Consider the following 20,698-nt stretch of genomic DNA (forward strand, 5'->3'; position numbering starts at 1 on the left):
GGTGGAGGCAAGCTCATATAAGTCAGTTACTGATCCATTCAGTCAACCGACTCATTTAAAGCGATTCATTAGTTCAGAAACGTATTTGTATGCTATACTACTCTTTTTTTATCTTCACCATACACATAAATAACCATTTTACAATGTATTTAAATTCATCCTTATTTAATTTAAACAAATTTTATATTGCTTTTCAACATTTTGCGTTGTTCTACAAAATGTATTTTAAAACAAACTGAACTGACCAAAGAATGGCTAGAAGTCATACAAAACAGGAAATGGGAATATATATATATATATATATATATATGTATATATTTCATGGTATGAGAATGAAATATCTGGTATTTTCAACAAATAATTAAAAATCACCACTGGAATGTGCACGCGCCCGCCCTCTACACGCTGTTTGCGTAGCGGACGCTACGAGGAACAACTCTGATAGGAGGAAACATAGGGGAACAGACTTCGACAAAACACCGGCATGTATCTTGCCCTGATCACCGGTGATCGATTCTGCGCAGAATTTGGCCATCTCGAACAAGCCTAATGAGAATGGGTCAACAAGTGGTCGACTTCACGCGGCACTGCGCAGACTGATCAGCGAATGACAACAAAGTCCCGCGAGAGTGATTAGAAAGCACCGCTTGCTCTTTCCGGTGTGCTGACCTCAAGCCTGACCCAAAATGTACTTCCATGTACCCTTATGAACTCGTGCCTAATGCCCTATAGGTCTGCACTTCCTGACGTCACCAAGTGTGGACTCGGAGGACGTCCACAAGACCGGAGTGCGCCATTTAGACCAGGGCCTTGGACGCAGCCAATGGAGTGCTGGCTACGTATTTCCGGTAAAATCTCAGGGGGCAGAAAAGCTTCCGGGTGGTATTCAAACATGGCAGACGCATTCTATCACATGTTCTATAAGTGGTCCGTTAATTTGTGACTTAGCGATCGATAAAGATTAGTATTAATATATTTCATAATTATATCACCATATATTATTATATATGTTTCATATAACAGCAAGTGATGTTTAAATTCCTCCGACGCGAGGGTGGGTCATCCCGGGTTTGTTGTGTCCCGTTTTGTAAAGCTTCGCAAAGGTTTAACTCCGTTGTGAGTTTTCACTCTTTTCCCAAGGACAAGGAAACTCGCAATGAGTGGATTCACAGTATTCGACGTGAGGATTTGAACATTACGCCGGATACCAGAGTGTGTAGCCGTCACTTCAGGAGCGATGATGTGATCGAGTCGTCAACTCCTACGGGACGACGACTTCTGAAGAAGGGGGCTGTGCCAACTTTGTTCCAGTGGAACAACTACTCCGTTTCAACACCGAGACGCACCGGGGTATGTCAGAGAAGTCAGCTACATATTAAATATCATTTAACTCGATGTAGTGCTGAGTGTGTTGTGTCTCCAGTCTTTCTAAAGAAAGAAAGAAAGTCAAACATCAAGCGCTGCGTGTTCACATCACTCTGATTTTCTCTCTTGTGTGTTTTAAACAGAGTGTTGTGTGTGTGTGTTTGTGTTGAGATGTTGAGGATGACGTCACAGATGTGCTGTAAATCAGTGGGAACTGATCTGTCCATGCTGGATATTGATGATTTCATCACAGAAATCTGTCAGCTGAAGAAAGAGGTGGCGTTACTGGAGGAAAAGCTGAGGACAAGAGGAGATGAACTCAACACTGAGGTTTGGACACATTCAACATCATTTACTGCTTTTATACTGTCATTCATGTCAAACTAAACCAAAGTGAGACATCACACATATATTCTATATAAAGCTCCAGTGCTGATGATGTGTTGTGTGTTTGTCAGATTGTGGTAAAGGTCGAGTCAAACCCCACAGACGCTCAGGACACTGTGTGTGACAGTAATCACACCTTGAATCAGGATGAATCTACTGATCAAACCTCCACAGAGTCTCTGGATTCTGTCTGTAACGCTGGAGAACAGCAGATCCTGAACACCAGACCACTCAACATGTGTTCTGTCACACTGGTGGACTGCAGGAAACTCATGGAGATAAAAACTGAACCACAGTGAAGGAAGAACAGACTGATGAAGACGATGATTTATTTTCTTCAGTGAAACTGATGAACGGCGGGAACATGGTGGAGATTAAAAAGAACCCACGTCAGAGGAAGAACAGACTGATGAAGACGAGAATCATGATGATGATTTTGTTCTTCAGGTATGATATCTTTGTTTTTTTCACATTATTTTACTGTCATTTCAGTTCTGTTTTCGTAAAGGTGTTTTTTGAAGTGTACATTTCTGTCATAAATGATCACCCTCGGTCTTTCATCCCCTTGCATCTCCTTTTATCTCCAGAACACAAAGTTAAGATCGTTTGTGTGAGGTCCAGTAGCGTTTCCTGACTATGAGTAAAGATCATGTTGAAATAGTCCATGTCACTCAACATATCTTTATTTACGTTTGGAGATAAACGGAGGTCCAAGGGTTTGAAAGAACACTCGTTGAGTAATTTATGACAGAAATCTTCATTTATTGGGGAGGATCTTTAATGTCACTTGAGTCACAAAGCTACTATAAGAAGTTTCTCATCTCAGTGGACACTGATGTAGTTTCAGATGTGCTGGAGGTTCTTGTTAACGCTGTTGTGTGTTGTTTCAGATGAGAGCGGTGATTCATGTTGTGATGGAGAAACGGCCTCTACATCAAAACAGCGACTGACAGCACAAACTCTTTCCTGCATCACCTGTGGAAAGACATTCAGTTCACAGAGACGTTTAGAGACACATGAGAGAAAACACACAGAACAGAAACTCTTCACCTGCACCAGATGTGACATCAGCTTTCCTACCTTACAAGAGAAGAAACTTCATTCACAAGAGCACAGAGACCAGAAACACTTTCACTGTCAGCAGTGTGGGAGAGCTTGTGTCTCGTCTTCTAGTCTGAACGCTCACATGAGGACACACACTGGAGAAAAACCTTTCCACTGCAGTGAATGTGACAAATATTTCAAAACCAAAAGAACTCTTTCTACTCATCGGAGTATCCACACGAGAAAAAATATATACGCGTGTCCTCACTGTGAGAAGAGATTCAGTCTAAAGGCCTATCTGAACAAACACGTGTATCTACACACCAATGAGAGACCGTATCAGTGCAGTGAATGTGGAAAAGGCTTCAGGGATTCAAGTTGTTTAAGACGACACCAAAAAATACACTCTGAGAAACTCTATCAGTGTTCACACTGTGATAAACGCGTCCATTATAAAGCTAATCTGATAACTCATGAGAGATTTCACACTGGAGAGAGACCTTACCTCTGCTCTCACTGTGGAAAGAGCTTTTATGATCCTTGTCATTTCAAAGCTCATCAGAGAACTCACACTGGAGAGAAACCTTACCACTGCTCTCAATGTGGAAAGAGCTTTACTCGGTCAGGTTCTTTAAAAGATCATCAGAGAATTCACACTGGAGAGAAACCTCATCACTGCAGTGTTTGTGGGAAGAGTTTCAGTCGACGTGACATTTTAGTGACCCACCAGAGAACTCACACAGGAGAAAGACCTTACAAATGTTCTCAGTGTGACAAGACGTTTACTCAAAGAGTTCTCATGAGAATCCATCAGAGAGTTCACACTGGAGAGAAACCTGCCACTGCTTGATCATATCTGGAATAGATTGTCTAGATTTTTGACAAATGAACTTTTAATTCTTTTTCTATAAATTGTCTTTTCTAAGTAGTTCATTGCAATGAGATGGTGTTTTCCCACGCAAAATAAAGTGCTTTAATCCCCATTAGTGTTCATTGCATAGCACACTGAGGCAAGTGTCCATCAGAGATATGAAGTATTTCAAGAACATTTCTTTAATTGCATGAACTCAGTAGCAGTTGCAGGAGTCCACATCATGTGAAAAGCTTACATCTGCTGAGTCTGCACAGAAAAGTGCTTCAGAGATGAGGAAAATATGATTTTGTTGTTTTACTTTTATTGTTTTTAATGTGTTGTGAATGAATGGTTCATCTCCACAAGAGGCACAAGGCACATCCATGGTGGGTTACTTTAAAAATGTATTCCGGTACAGTTACAAAATAATTATAAAAAATTTAACGTAATCCAAGTATCACAGAATAAAAGTAATGTAGTCCGATTGCTTTTGGATTACTTTAGGGTCCCATATGTCAATCAAAGAGAAAAGCTAAATGATAATGAAGGTCTTTTTATTTACACAGAAGCGAAGCAGCATCAGAACTATGGAGCGAAAATTGTGCCAAAACAAACAAACAAATCCAGCGTTTTGCAAACAAACGCAACCTTTTATGCAAAAGAAACTAAACTCTGAAACAAACAGAAAGCGTTTTACAAATACATAATGCAATTCGAGAGAAAATGCAAAGGTGTAACATATACATGTACTGTGTTTAAGTCTCACCTTTTTATGAGATTCTCTCAGCTTGATTTTCTCACAAATGTGACGTCCAGATTTTCTCACAAATGCATGTGCAACTTCCTCTTACAAAACAGCAGGTGGTGCTATTGGGAATTTGACACTAGTTTCTATAGGAAGAAGCCATGAACATTACCTTGCGTGCCACCCTTGCCAGTGCCAGAAACTGAATTAATTTCATTCATTAAGTTTCATTCAGTTAGTCTCATGAAATTTATTGAAACTGTTAATAACAATCAGTTGCTGTTCTTAATAATAAATAATGAATTATGCATTGGTTTTAATATACAAATAACGTACAACAAACTGGATGCATTTGTAATGTTGTCACCCCTTCCACCCCATCTCATTGTCTCGTTCTTGTTTCCCAACTGTTTACGTTCACAAAACACTACTTTTACAAGGATACTCTCTTATAAGGGAATTTTGACATCATTTTGTGTTTATATCAGGGCCAGCTCTAGGCATGGGCAGGGGTGGGCTGAATCCCCCTAAACGTCTGTCTTGCCCACCCAATGAGAATCAAAAAATAACACCAAAAATTGTTGTATTTTCTATTGGCTGAAAGCAACGTCACTCTTCACTTCACTGCTCTGGCTTTAGTTTGAAGCATGCTACATGCTACAGGTGGAAGCAAAATACTGGAAGCAAAAGGAATTTTAGACGCACTGCACATATGTAAAATTAATTGTGCAGTAAAATCAGATTCATTTATTTGTTCTTGCGGTCTTATTTTGTGCTGTTAACCAACAGCTATTATTTGCTTGCAATATATAGATTTTAACCTATTGACTTTCAGTAATGACTGAAAGCTCCATCTTCCGAAGCTCCCGCTTCAGAAATAAATCTGTTTCTCTCCATCTCAAACACCCCAATTCACGTTGCAGGTGGTAGCGAAAAAATGTGCAAAACAGTTTAGTTTAGGCGCGATGCGCGCTCACGATACCACATAAAAAACAGCAGACACGATGTAAAGTTCATTGTGCAGTGTAATCAGATTAATTCATTCAATTCACTAAACGAAATTAAACAGAAATCAGTGATGGGGAATGTTCTTAGCCTGCTTTCTTTTGTAGGCTTCTATTTATGTCCAGTTTACATAACCACTTTATTATTTAAGGTGTAAAACATCAATGAAATTACTATATAATTTATACACAATTTTATTACAGATGTATTACAGATGTACCTGTGCTATCTGGGTGATGTTTGTTAAACCAGAGGTTCTTGATTATTGCACTAAAGAATGTCTGCTAAAACTCTGTTGTATGACAAGACTGTAATGTTAGCCTGAAGTTAATTGTCTGTTATTCCGTCAATAAATATCTGCTTCATATTCTCTGTACTGTAATGAAGTCATTGGTCCCTGAGGGAAAATAATCATTTTATAGTAAATGTGCATGTTTTTTTAACATAATGATTGGTGTTTTTAATATGAAAACATAGATACTTTTTGTAAAGAGGTTTTTGTTTTCTTGTTGAAATTAGACCAAATAAACGTTGGATTAAATACATTAAGGGGCAGTTTCCAAGTTTAAGCCTATAATGTTAGAGTATAAATGTTAGAGGTGTACTTGATCGAAAGCTTGAACTGACACATGTTAAATATCCCTGTGATTGTTTGTCTCCAGATGCACACCAGTAGGCCTAATGTTTTTTTATGTAAGGTATGTTTTTTAAAACTAGGCTACTTAAATATCTAAATTTAATTAAAGGCCTAGTCCTATCTTAAATTAACCCCTGTCCGGGAAACCACCCCAAAAGGTACCAATTATATGGTCAGAAATGATCACGAAGGTTTTAGGAATGATCCGAGTCAGATATGAACAGTGTCGAGTGTGTTGTGTCTCCAGTCCAGCAGGAGTCGCTCTGCAGCTCTTCAGTCCGCCGATAAACCCACTAAAGAAAGAAAGAAAGTCAAACATCAAGCGCTGCGTGTTCACATCACTCTGATTTTCTCTCTTGTGTGTTTTAAACAGAGTGTTGTGTGTGTGTGTGTTTGTGTTGAGATGTTGAGGATGACGTCACAGATGTGCTGTAAATCAGTGGGAACTGATCTGTCCATGCTGGATATTGATGATTTCATCACAGAAATCTGTCAGCTGAAGAAAGAGGTGGCGTTACTGGAGGAAAAGCTGAGGACAAGAGGAGATGAACTCAACACTGAGGTTTGGACACATTCAACATCATTTACTGCTTTTATACTGTCATTCATGTCAAACTAAACCAAAGTGAGACATCACACATATATTCTATATAAAGCTCCAGTGCTGATGATGTGTTGTGTGTTTGTCAGATTGTGGTAAAGGTCGAGTCAAACCCCACAGACGCTCAGGACACTGTGTGTGACAGTAATCACACCTTGAATCAGGATGAATCTACTGATCAAACCTCCACAGAGTCTCTGGATTCTGTCTGTAACGCTGGAGAACAGCAGATCCTGAACACCAGACCACTCAACATGTGTTCTGTCACACTGATGGAGATCAAAACAGAACCCACGTCAGAGGAAGATCTGACTTTTATTCCTTCAGGTATGTTTCTTTCTTTAATGTTGTTTGTGTATTTTTTTTTATTGGGAGTCAAAGTGACAATTTAACTTAATATTTTACGCCAGAGCAGATGGTCATTATTTGTTTTTACAGAGATTGGTAGATCTGTTAGTAGGATCTGTTGGCTTCAACATTTCTTTTTGCATTACATGCCAATGGTGACAGTTTCAAAATGAGGTAACGCACTTGTGTTGATTTCCCTTTACAAACTTGTCTTTAAGTGTCTATATGGTACAATCCCAGAGGTATCCATGTGCGAATTGTAGATTCGTACCCATTTTAAGTGGTTTAAAACTAAATGCGAGTCAATTTACATCTACAGCTGATCGCTATCCATAACGATATTGTCTTTAAAGTGTTGTTGAAAGTGTGGCAAAATGACTCCACCTATAAAATTCCACCCCACGTTCCACAGTGCATGTAACATTCGTGTTAAATACAATTTTCTTTGCAACTTTCACTTTTCACCATGTCCAGTCATTGTATATCTCCTAGAGAAATAATCACATCAACATTGTATTCAGTCACTCTAATCTTATTGTCTTTGCCGGGTTCAAGTTTTTGTAAAATGTGGTGTCTGTTGAGGCCTAACAAAATGCTCAAAAGCACTCTGACTTTCCCAGTGTGCACCAAGATGTGAGGCCTGATGAGTGCTGTTTGCAGATTTCATTTGATCTGCTTCTGGAGATACACAAGAGTTCTCATATGCAGTATCAACAAGTCAAAATTATTTTAACGCTGTTGTGTTTGTTTCAGATGAGAGTGGTGATTCATGTTGTGATGGAGAAACGGCCTCTACATCAAAACAGCGACTGACAGCACAAACTCTTTCCTGCATCACCTGTGGAAAGACATTCAGTTCACAGAGACGTTTAGAGACACATGAGAGAAAACACACAGAACAGAAACTCTTCACCTGCACCAGATGTGACATCAGCTTTCCTACCTTACAAGAGAAGAAACTTCATTCACAAGAGCACAGAGACCAGAAACACTTTCACTGTCAGCCGTGTGGGAAGAACTTTCTCTACTCGACTAATCTGAAACGTCACATGAGGACACACGGTGACGTAAAACCTTTCCACTGCAGTCAGTGTGGCAAATGTTTCAGCCGCAAAGAACATCTTGTTGCTCATCAGAGAATTCACACGGGAGAAAAACCGTACGCGTGTCCTCACTGTGAGAAGAGATTCAGTCTAAAGGCCTATCTGAACAAACACGTGTATCTACACACCAGTGAGAGACCGTATCAGTGCAGTGAATGTGGAAAAGGCTTCAGGGATTCAGGTTGTCTAAAGTCACACCAGAGAACTCACTCTGAGGAGAAACTCTATCAGTGTTCACACTGTGATAAACGCGTCCGTTATAAATCTAATCTGACGCTGCATGAGAGAACTCACACTGGAGAGAAACCTTACCTCTGCTCTCAGTGTGGAAAGAGATTTACTGATCATAGTACTTTTAAACATCATCAGAGAATTCACACTGGAGAGAAACCTCATCACTGCAGTGTTTGTGGGAAGAGTTTCAGTCGACAATACGTTTTATTAAAACACATGCGAATTCACAATGGTGAAAGACCTTACAAAGAGTTCTCCTGAGAACCCACGAGAGAGTTCACACTGGAGAGAAACCTTATCACTGCTCCATCTGTGGAGAGAGATTCGCTCAGTTAGGACGTTTACAGACTCATCAGAAGAAACATGCTGAAGAACAAACTGCACTGGAATCATCTTAGAATCTCTACGAGGCTCAGTAATCCAGAGATGTTACCGTCTCAAAAGTGATGTCAAACTTTGGACAGTTGACATTCTTGAAGATTGACGTTCATGTTACATGCGTACAGACATCGCTCAGGAGAATGACAACAAAATATTATCACAATAGAGCACAATTAATAAAGGTCCGGTTGAACGCTCAGTTTCTGCCTTTCTCATATTAATCTTGAGTACCTATAGAGTAGTATTGCATACTTCATATCTTCAAAGAGGCTTTAGTTTAGGGTTGCAACTAACGATTATTTTGAAAATCGATTAGTTGGACGATTATTTTTCCGATTAATCGGATATAAATGTAATTACATCTTTTGCTTATAATAAGTAAATCAGATATGGGAAAAGTATACACAACTGAACTCATTAGCCTTCTCCCAAAATGTTGTGAATGTCTCCATAATAAACACACCTGGTGAGTTGATTCACGTGTGTCATATTAGAAGCATCTGACAATAGTCTCTCCCAAACGTGGGAGCGAGGGGAGGGTCGGCCAAGGAAATCATTTTTTGTGCCATGAAAAGTGAGATATTTGTCATTCAAATGCAGTAAAAAGTAAACAGAAAAAGTAATACTTCAGTACAGATACTCAAAGTGTACTTAAGTACAGTTCTCAAGTAAATGTACTTCGTTACCCACCTCTGAACTAAATAAACCACCAAATCAGGGTATTTAGCCTATTATGTACTTTGCAAAGTGCAAACGCCTCAAATTGGGTTTTACTAATGGGATACTTGTCTATCCCATGAGCCCACAGGACAGGATAAGTTCATACAGGAGCATGGCGGAGAACGGCGAGGCAGGTGTTTTCAAAAGTGAGTATTACTAGCCAACAACGCGTTTCTTTGCGTTGCAGTCGCACACACGCGTCTTCCAAGTAGACTTAGTTACATATTAAAACCATATGCTTGTAAAAGATGATTTTTAATGTCTGTGTAACATGTGACCTGTCATTTTCTCGATAAAGTATTGCAAATGAGCACGTCACAATATGAAATACACATCACAGTAATGTAGCTTAACGTCTGTTAATATGTGGTACAAAGCATTGTTCACTGATGCATAGATACATGATACAAGTCATGTAAATAAACATATTTACTTAAGTCACTAAACATAATGTGTATATTTTATTTCTCCATTTGTACTGTTGATGAATTCAGGAAAATGTGAGTTGAATGAACAGCGAGTTAACACATGAACAACTACCTGCACATGTACATGCAGTATTGAGCACAGGTCACAGAGGTCACTTGGATCTCGTGTGCTCATCTGTCCCTGTAACAGTCAAACTTGTTAAAGTCGAAGGTGGCGACGGTGGTCAGCTGTGAGATGGCAGTAGGGTGTGGGTTTCAACGCCTGTAGATACAGGATCATTTGTTACAACAATAACTTGAAATAAAGCTTTGATTTATGTGATGTTTACTTGTATATGTATTAATAATTATTAAAAAAAATCTTACATCAAATTTACGCATTTTTAGCCCCGTTGAGTATACGTACCTACTGAAATTGAGTATGCAATTTCGGACTCAGCCATAGTTTCAGGGAAAGTAAATTGTGACGTTATCTCGTGTCGAGTGTGTTGTGTCTCCAGTCCAGCAGGAGTCGCTGTGCAGCTCTTCAGTCCGCCGATAAACCCACTAAAGAAAGAAAGAAAGGACTCGTGTGACGTGTTTATAATTCAAGTGTCTTTTAAGATGATTTTTTTCTATTTATTTCATATCTTGGGTGCCAGTTTCTCTTAAAACCAAAAGGCCATTTTCTCCATTTCCACGGAGTTCGGTCAGGAACAACAACATTCGATCAGCATGAATGCATTTGAGCGTCGCGTTGCCGCGCTCGTGCAAATATATCCGCACCTCTACGATCGCGCGCGTCGAGAGTTTACAGATCCGGAGAAGGGTTTTAATTCATGGAAGGAAATCGCAGCCAAGCTCGGTGTCGACGACCCGAAGATCTGCAAAGCGTCGTGGAAAAACGCCCGAGACAAGTTTTGCAGTGCAATGAAAAAAGAGAAGGCAGAGAGAGGAGATGGAGCGTCGAGTAACGTTACCAAGGTGCCCAAGCGGTTTTTCGAGATGTCCTGGCTCAGACCTTTTATTCTGCACCGACCGACTCAATCTAACCCACCATCTACTCAAAAGGTGACTTAAACTAAACACTATTACGGTTGTAATACGACTTTGCTGCAAGTTTGTGTCTCGTAAGTTTTGAACATACGTGGTTTGTGTTAATAACAGAAACGGTGTTGTACGGACCGCAGTCAAGTGAGTCATACGCTAGTAGTTATACAACGGTCTGTTTGAATACTTGATTCGGATTGGCTGAAAGGTGTTGCTTGTGCATTAAAACATAATACACGAGTAGTTCCAGTCAGTTCGATCAACATTTGAAATTTACTGACAAAATTACAGTAACTGTCATTTTCATCTGTCTGATCAAAAATTGCACTGCAAACATCAATAACAGCTTTAACTTGGCATGGATAATGTTGGACTTTTGAGGCAGTCCTGCATGTTCAAAAATTTGCACAGAGACGTTCTCCAAAATCGATTAGAAGTTTATTATCAGATGTAAAAAGGAGTAACAAAGCTTTGGGTTGTCAGACGATCTCCTCACTCCACCACAAGCCAACAACCCAAATTATTCAAAAACATCCATATTTATTCAGTATGTGACGTCGCTCGCATCTTCTGACTCCTCCTCTGCCTTTTAAGGAGTGCTGCTCCCTTTCCACCAATCACCGTGAACCAGGTTATCTGACTCCGTCCTTTTTCTTAGTTCCTGCAAAATAACATCTCAAAACATACATCCTGTGGTCAGTCGCTAGTTTTTAGGAATGTTCTCTAGAGACTGTTTCTTTTGGGGAGTGGTCTCCTAGAGACAGTTTTTTGTGGCCGGACAACATACCAACATTCTTAACATTCTTTTAGTAAAAAGAAAACACTCAATCATCTAATACTTTTAATTATGTAGCGTTGTTTCTTAATCCTATGATTCATTAAAACACATCACAACTCATGATTATACTTAAAACATATGCAGTGGATTGATTCATAACATTTCTTTTATGTGAAAAACACTCTTTGTGTGTGTGTGTTGATTTAGACAATTTATGGTTCCAACCCCCACTTATCCTGTCTCACCTCATCTGCCACAGTAACTTTCCACTGAGCAATACAGAAAGCACATGACAAAAGCACACAGCTTAATGATTTAATGAAAGAAAACACTTATTGATTATATTGATAATTAAATCATACTTTTATCTGAAAAATATTCCCACAATAATCCACAGCTAGCCATGTATTAAATGATTTTAATGCACTTAGCAGAGGCAACTACCCAATCCTTTAAAGGAGGCATGAATTAAAATCACAATTTTAAGCCGAGCTTTTGTTATATAAGAGGGAGTGGTATTCACGCGAACATCATGTAAGTGTCAGAACTGAAGTCGGCCTTGTTACTGAGATGACATCTGTTATTGACACCAGGCCCAGCCAACGCCAGGTTCTGTAATGCACCCATCTATGACGACATTGATAGGTTGAACACCGCTTCCTAAGAAAAATATCAACGACTACTTCTCTAGCCCCGCCCACTGGTTCGCGCATGACAGACCAGAGGCGCCGAACCAAAGAGCGAGCGAGCAAGCAATAAACAAACATGGCGTTAAAGACAGCTAAATATTGTGCCATCCCTGGTTGTGGAAGAACAGTCGCTGCATAACCTTCCCTCGGATTCCAATATTAGCAATGCGTGGTTAAAGTTTATTTTTAAAGACGTTCCAGCTCATGTGGGAAAAACATGGAGCGTTTGTTCGTTTCATTTCTCCGAGGATTCCTTCGTGAACAAGGCACTGGTCGAATTAAAAAGCAGTGCTGTCTGTGCCGTCAATATTGGATCCGATAGGAATGGCGCAGCAATCTTATGCGAGTAAAACATGTTTGTACGATGCGTCTCTATTTCTTTGTTAGAGATCGCTTGATGTGCCCTGAGCACTATTGGCACGAGATTAGTATTACCTGGGGACCTCTAGTCATTTGTATTAATTGCAGAGGTTGTCTGTGATCTTAAGCCCGTGCGAATCGGCATCTCTGTGATTTGGTGGGATCATATATCATTTTTCGTTTGCGAATAATGGAGGCTGTTTGAAGAGTTTTGGTATTATTTCGGGTGCTGGGTGATATCCATAAGTTACCGGGAGTCTCCCGTTTGTTTATTTATCATGGAAACTCTCGTAACATTTGAGACCCGCGATCACGGTGATCTTTTGTCGGGTTCGCGATCACGGGTCACAAATGTTGACAGGTACGGTCGTATATCATTAAACGCAATACAACTATAGGCTACACAAACTATACGCAAAGCCTTGCCATCACATCCGCGAATGCGTCACATGAAATACAGATGTGGGAGGTCTTTTATAAATCACAGGAGGTCTCCAGATAATACTAATACCCTGTGAAAACTGTGAACGGTGCTAATGTGTAACCTAACGCTACGTCTCCAACCAAATTCACAGAAGGCTCCAACTACGCAAACTGCTATCCAATCAAAGCGGTGGGCGTTTACTTCCAAGTGTCTTCAATGCGGCACGCCCATTAAAACCCAGCGTTGCAGAGCCGGCCTCAAAACCCGGATAGAAAATAGCCCATTACTTATTGATTTTGATGATTTTGAATGTAAAAACCATGCGAACGTCACAAGTATACCTCGTACAACAGTATAAAACAATAAACAACACCTCTTCATCGCACCTTTAAAGAAAAAGTTAATCTAAAAATCAAAATTGTGTTATTTTTTACTCATGTGAAGTTCAACATGTTTTAAGACCTCCCGGCATCTTCGGAGCACAAATTAAAGATATTTTAGGTGACATCAGAGAGATTTCAGTTAAAGACCTCGGCGTTATATTAGGCAGCAACCTGTCATTTAAAAATCACATCTCAAATGTCACAAAAACAGCCTTCTTCCACCTTAGAAATGTTGCCAAATTATGAAATATTTTATGTGTTTCTGACGCAGAGAAGCTTCTTCATGCATTTGTGACCTCAAGACTTGACTACTGTAATGCACTGCTTAGTGGTTGTCCTTCTTCATCAATAAACAAACTACAGTTAGTTCAGAACGCAGCTGCCAGAGTTCTGACCAGGTCCAGAAAATACCATCACATAACCCCAATGTTATCAACCCTTCACTGGTTACCCATTAAGTATCGTATTGACTTTAAAGTGCTTTTAATTACTTATTAGGGTTGGGTACCATTCACTTTTTAGCCGGTATTGTTCTAGTCGTTCATTTAGGCCATTAGTCAACTATTCGCACGTTTATGATATTAATTTAAATATTTCAATATACTTGGGGAGTGGGGACATCAGATGATGGTTTAAGATTCATGGATGAAAATTATGTTTTATGTAACGTTGCTAACATTGTTCTATATTACAGAAATATACAAAACCGTTATAACGAGCCTTTAAAATATAAATTAAGTGCTCAAGAGCACGCATAATGCAATCCACAGGGATACCGCCTCAAGTTATGATTATACGTCTCAATATAATATTTCACTAGTGAACTAGTGAAAGGAACCAAAATAGCAACAAAAAAACAAACAAAGCAGCCTTAGACACCTAACAAAATCTTTTTTCTCTGGATCAGACCGCAAAAATTGCCTATAATGTAAAAAACAAGTATTTTCTTCAAAAACAAAACTCTAGCCTTATTTTAATTGTAGAATATAAAATAAATAGTAAATAAACGAATAAATAAAAATACAGCAAAGTGAACCACTTAAAAGAAAACATATCAGTGAAAATAATCAAGCCGAAGGCCTTAAAGGAGTCATATTGCACGGCTAAAATGAATATTATGGTTTGTTTTAGATGTAACGCAATGTGTATACACCATTTAAAGTTTAAAAAACGTTGTATTTTCCACACACCGTACATGTTTGTATCTCCTCTTTGCTCCGCCTCTCTGAAACGTGATTTTTACAAAGCTCATGGCTCTGAAAAGCGAGGTGTGCTGTGATTGGCCAGTTCACCAGTGCTGTAGTGATTGGTGGAATACTGCAAGCGTGCCTCTTACCATATTTGGAACATCAGGTTCCTCTTCAATTGTACTGACAGACGATACAATGAGATTTACAATTACGCCACCTTAACTACGTGTAGATTTGGGCGGTCTTAGTCAAATCATGTTACGTAGATTCGCCGGGGTGTGGTTACACGAGGTGTTTCAGGCAGGTCTGGGTGAGCATTCGCTTTTACACAGAATGACTCTTTTGTTCCCGCACTTACATTTCTGCAATTTTACACGTCTAATACATGCATGAGCAACTCATAACACACCAAAGACACAGAAAAACACCTGTTCATATGACCCCTTCAAAACGAAAGAAAACTCAGAGGTTAGAATGCAAAAAACTAGGAATAAATAAATATCTTCAATACATAATATAAACTAATAAAATATAAAGCAGTAACTAAACACTATACCAATATTTACCATTATCTCAACTCGCCTCACTTTTTCGTTCGAGTTCCATGTCTCTGCCAACGATTCGTTCGCTTAAAAGATTAGTTCAAAAAGAACGATTCGTTCACCAACGTAGCATCACTACTGGACCGGATCATATTCGTCGCAATGACATACCGAATAATGTTTCTGGGCCGTGACGAGTAATTCCCAATGACCAAACAGGCATGTTGTTAACATCGTTTTTCTAATTTAATCGATTGGAAATCACTCAAATATATGTTTACTCTCTCACATCTGTAAGGTATAATGTATAGAAAGAACATAAATTAACCGTGAAAGGGAGTGAGATAAAATAAAATAACCATTAATGTTTAAATGATGCGAGCGCATGGTTTTGTCCTCTAGCAAAGAAACCGTGTAAACAGAGTGTTGTGTGTGTGTTTGTGTGTTTAGGTGTTGAGGATGACGTCACAGATGTGCTGTAAATCAGTGGGAACTGATCTGTCCATGCTGGATATTGATGATTTCATCACAGAAATCTGTCAGCTGAAGAAAGAGGTGGCGTTACTGGAGGAAAAGCTGAGGACAAGAGGAGATGAACTCAACACTGAGGTTTGGACACATTCAACATCATTTACTGCTTTTATACTGTCATTCATGTCAAACTAAACCAAAGTGAGACATCACACATATATTCTATATAAAGCTCCAGTGCTGATGATGTGTTGTGTGTTTGTCAGATTGTGGTAAAGGTCGAGTCAAACCCCACAGACGCTCAGGACACTGTGTGTGACAGTAATCACACCTTGAATCAGGATGAATCTACTGATCAAACCTCCACAGAGTCTCTGGATTCTGTCTGTAACGCTGGAGAACAGCAGATCCTGAACACCAGACCACTCAACATGTGTTCTGTCAGACTGGTGGACTGCAGGAAACTCATGGAGATCAAAACTGAACCCACAGTGAAGGAAGAACATCACGCTGATGAAGATGAGAAACATGATGATGATGATGATTTTGTGCCTTCAGGTATGTTTCATTATTTAATGTTGTTGCATAAATGTGTATATTCAGTAAAAAACTAGAAATGTATAGAGTACTGAGATCTGCATTAGAGGTCGACTGATATTGGATTTTGCCGATAATAATAACTGGGCGATAACGAATTATTGACCCGAAATAAAAATATTTTACCCAAGAATACTAGTTACTGTTGGATTGGACTGAAATTTGGTGACTTTGTTCACAAAGACTTTAACAACCTCTCACATAAGAATGTGTTTTTTCCCCACCTCGTTACACTTTAAAGATCGCTTATAAATCACTTGTTATGCAATTTTATCGCCAAATATTGGATTCAATCTTTTGTCAACTTGTATTCTTTCCTTTAGGACTGGAATTGTGCTTCTTTTTCAAACGGATTAATCGTAGGCCCAGTTTATTTCAGCCTAGGCACCTCAGTCTTTGACTGAAAAAAAGCATTTTTTGTGAATAATTTTGGCAAGATTAAATAAAATTTTACCAGAATTTGCAATGTTGTTCACACTAGCCTAGTTTAATCTAGACTAATTTGTTTAACCAGGAAGTTCGTTCTGAAATGCTTTAATTGTGTACAATATGGCACCGAATCACACTTGTGGTGTTCCCGGGTCAAAATGACCCGCCTACCAAAGAGTGCTTATAAATCACTCGATATGCTATATTATTATGGGATGAATTTCATCTCAAAATGATTAACAAATGCATGCACAGTCATCCGTGAACGTGATACAAGTTACACTTGTATTTTACTATTCACAAACAAATGCCGTATGATTTGAATCTGTGACATTTAGATTGTAATAAACTTGAGGCGATTTGTACAAATAGAGACAGATTTGTGAATTCAATGTTCATTTGTACAATTTTAGGTTTTTGTTAAACACGGTGGCTAAGAAGGGCTGCAGGCCTAAAGATTATTTTTGCTGAAAAGCACTCTGGCTTCCCCGCTGTCTGTTTACAGATTTCATTTGATTTGCTTCTGGAGTTACACAAGAGTTCACATATGCAGTATCAGAGCTAAGTTTAATGTCTCTCAGGGCAGTGTGGTAGGTCTCTGCACGCATGCTTATTTAATAAACCAACATTTGCCACACCTGGACTATTTTATGTGTTTGCAGTTTGTCAAAAAAGATTTGAACGCTGTTGTGTTTGTTTCAGATGAGAGCGGTGATTCATGTTGTGATGGAGAAACGGCCTCTACATCAAAACAGCGACTGACAGCACAAACTCTTTCCTGCATCACCTGTGGAAAGACATTCAGTTCACAGAGACGTTTAGAGACACATGAGAGAAAACACACAGAACAGAAACTCTTCACCTGCACCAGATGTGACATCAGCTTTCCTACCTTACAAGAGAAGAAACTTCATTCACAAGAGCACAGAGACCAGAAACACTTTCACTGTCAGCAGTGTGGGAGAGCTTGTGTCTCGTCTTCTAGTCTGAAGATTCACATGAGGACACACACTGGAGAAAAACCTTTCCACTGCAGTCAATGTGACAAATATTTCAGAACCAAAGGAAATCTTATTGCTCATCAGAGACTTCACACGGGAGGAAAACCATTCAAGTGTCCTCACTGTGATGAGACATTCAGTCTAAAGGCCTATCTGAAGAAACATGTGCGTGTGCACACCAGTGAGAGACCGTATCAGTGCAGTGAATGTGGAAAAGGCTTCAGGGATTCAGTTTGTCTTAAGTCACACCAAAAAATACACTCTGAGAAACTCTATCAGTGTTCACACTGTGACAAACGCTTCCATCAGAAAGCTAATCTGATAACTCATGAGAGAACTCACACTGGAGAGAAACCTTACGTCTGCTCTCAGTGTGGAAAAAGCTTTACTAATTCAGGTTCTTTCAAACATCATAAGAGAATTCACACTGGAGAGAAACCTCATCACTGCAGTGTTTGTGGGAAGAGTTTCAGTCAACGTCAGCATTTAGTGTCACACCAGAGAACTCACTCTGAGGAGAAACTCTATCAGTGTTCACACTGTGATAAACGCTTCCATCATAAATCTTCTCTAACATGTCATGAGAGAGTTCACACTGGAGAGAAACCTTACGTCTGCTCTCATTGTGGAAAGAGCTTTGCTGATCATAGTGCTTTTAAACGTCATCAGAGAGTTCACACTGGAGAGAAACCTCATCACTGCAGTGTTTGTGGGAAGAGATTCAGTCAACGTCAGCATTTAGTGTCACACCAGAGAACTCACTCTGAGGAGAAACTCTATAAGTGTTCACACTGTGATAAACGCTTCCGTCATAAATCTTCTCTAACATGTCATGAGAGATTTCACACTGGAGAGAAACCTTACGTCTGCTCTCACTGTGGAGAGAGATTTTCAGATCCAAATACTTTTAAACGTCATCAGAGAATTCACACTGGAGAGAAACCTCATCACTGCAGTGTTTGTGGGAAGAGTTTCAGTCGTCCTCACCATTTAGTGAATCACCAGAGAACTCACACAGGAGAAAGACCTTACAAATAGGGATGCACCGATACCAGTTTTTCTCTGCCGATCCGATTCCGATATTGAACTTACAAATATCGGCCGATACCGATCCAAATCCGATATCAGTTATTGTTTACCTTTAAAGGTTTTCAATGTCTGTAACTCACACAGTCATTAAAATGAATCTGCTTATCATGAAGCTTTGTAGATTTATGAAATACATAAAAACTAAGATAAACAATATACACAGTATGACGAACATCTTTATTAAGAAAACTGTGCAATTTCTTGTATTTCTTGTAAAATACTGCAATATTTGAAATTGAAATAAATTAAATTAAATCAAGCTATTTGGAGTCATCCACATGACAATCTACATTTTGTGAATCTTAAATCAAAAACGTACGTATGAACATATACGTTTGTAGACAAAAATATGTACACATGTAAAGTAGTACAAAAATATCAACACAACAACTGTGTTTAAGTATAGACTTCAAGTGACATTATCTGTTTTAAGGTTAAACAGCAATGACAGGGTTTTTTTTTTTAGGAATATTAGCATTTCTGCTCTTTCGACTAGAAGTCGGTTCCTTCTTTCATCTACAATGTTGGATGCCGTGCTAAACAGTCTTTCGCTCTCAACACCGGTACAGGGGGCAGAGAGAAACACTGATGCAGTAGCAGCAAGGGCAGGGAAACGAACATGATTCACTGCCCAGTAACAGAATGGGCTATCAGATCGGGGTGTAATTGGCTCTGTCAGATATGTTTGTATTTGATTAAGGGCATTAGTGGTAGCTATCCCTCGTGCAGATTCTTGTTGGTCCTGGAGAACTTCATCAAACATCATTGTGAAGGTGCTCTTGCTTGTGTGTCCACTTGACCCACTTGCTTCCATATGAGAGACCTCTGCTGGACCTGCTGCAGTAGTTGCTGTCCTCAGTGTATCTTCGATCTTTTCAGCCTCTTTTGTCAGTGCATTTTTTGCATGAATGACAGCATCTGCACTGGTAAAGTATCTAAAGCAAAACAGAGGAAATGGTCTATTTTATACAAACATTACACAGAAAATGTATTTTAATGTTGGCAGTTGCTGGCTGTGATAAAAATAGGAACAAAAATCTTTCAATCAAACAAATATCCTACAAAGAAAGAATCAAAACCAAATTAAATCAATCAATAAACTCAAACTAAATGTGTGTATTTCTCACGATTGTAATTCAAATATTTGATTTATTTTGGTCTGTGATGAAAATAAAACTGCAAATGAAATTCTGTCTTGTCAGCAATACATCACCCTCCGGATTAACTTCATTGCAGTACGTATAGGCCGAATATGAAAAAGACCGGTATTTTACTATAAAAACGAATGCCGCAATAACAGACAACTTGAAATGAAAGTGAACTTGAAAATAAAATATCTAAAATATAATTGAATAAACAAACAAACAAATTAATAACGAATTTGTGTATTTCTTAAGGTTACAATTAAAATATTCTATTTATTCAAAAAACGCTTGAGAGAATTTTTTGAACCACGCCGTTTTAGTTTACCCAGTCTAATGTGTCTTATTTATTTCGTTCTTTATAATGGTTAAACGTAACAGCCATTAAAAATAATTCTTAAAAAAAATTCTTAGACTTTGTTATCTATCGTGTCAGTTTTTGTAAATTGACACACTGCATTCTGAAAAATTGCGTTGTTGCTCAAAAGGATTCGAAATAAAAATCTTTTTGTCTGACTCTGCAATAAATAACCCTCCAGTTTAACTTTATTTGAAATTGAATGCAGCAATAACAACGATAAAAATTTAACCTAAAATTACCTGCATATTTTTTAAAATAAAACAAAATAATAATCATAATAAGTAAAGCTATTGACCTACCTGTCTTTGTACCTGGGTCAAGCAAATGTGGCAACGGAGAAAGTGGCTCATCCTCAATGTTAC

General features: G+C 38.8%; 2 protein-coding genes and 1 pseudogene across 2 annotated transcripts; all 3 read left to right on the forward strand.

Moving 5' to 3' along the window:
- The first annotated feature begins 462 nt into the window (after positions 1 to 462).
- LOC130552943 (THAP domain-containing protein 2-like) lies at positions 463 to 2,062 on the forward strand. Its single transcript, XM_057331638.1, has 2 exons — positions 463 to 1,350; positions 1,537 to 2,062. The coding sequence occupies exons 1-2, from the start codon at positions 1,030 to 1,032 to the stop codon at positions 1,750 to 1,752; spliced, it is 537 nt and encodes a 178-aa protein (XP_057187621.1). The 5' UTR covers positions 463 to 1,029; the 3' UTR covers positions 1,753 to 2,062.
- Positions 2,063 to 2,599: 537 nt separating this feature from the next.
- LOC130553087 (zinc finger protein 271-like) lies at positions 2,600 to 10,109 on the forward strand. The gene is made up of 3 exons (XM_057331830.1): positions 2,600 to 3,640; positions 6,706 to 6,964; positions 7,739 to 10,109. Exons 1-3 carry the CDS (start codon positions 2,600 to 2,602, stop codon positions 8,581 to 8,583), a joined length of 2,145 nt encoding a protein of 714 aa, XP_057187813.1. The 3' UTR covers positions 8,584 to 10,109.
- Positions 10,110 to 15,961: 5,852 nt separating this feature from the next.
- On the forward strand, positions 15,962 to 20,465 carry LOC130552906 (zinc finger protein 501-like; annotated as a pseudogene).
- The last annotated feature ends 233 nt before the right edge of the window (positions 20,466 to 20,698 follow it).

The sequence above is a fragment of the Triplophysa rosa genome, linkage group LG4, assembly GCF_024868665.1.
Source record: "Triplophysa rosa linkage group LG4, Trosa_1v2, whole genome shotgun sequence".
NCBI classification, from domain to species: Eukaryota; Metazoa; Chordata; class Actinopteri; order Cypriniformes; family Nemacheilidae; genus Triplophysa; species Triplophysa rosa.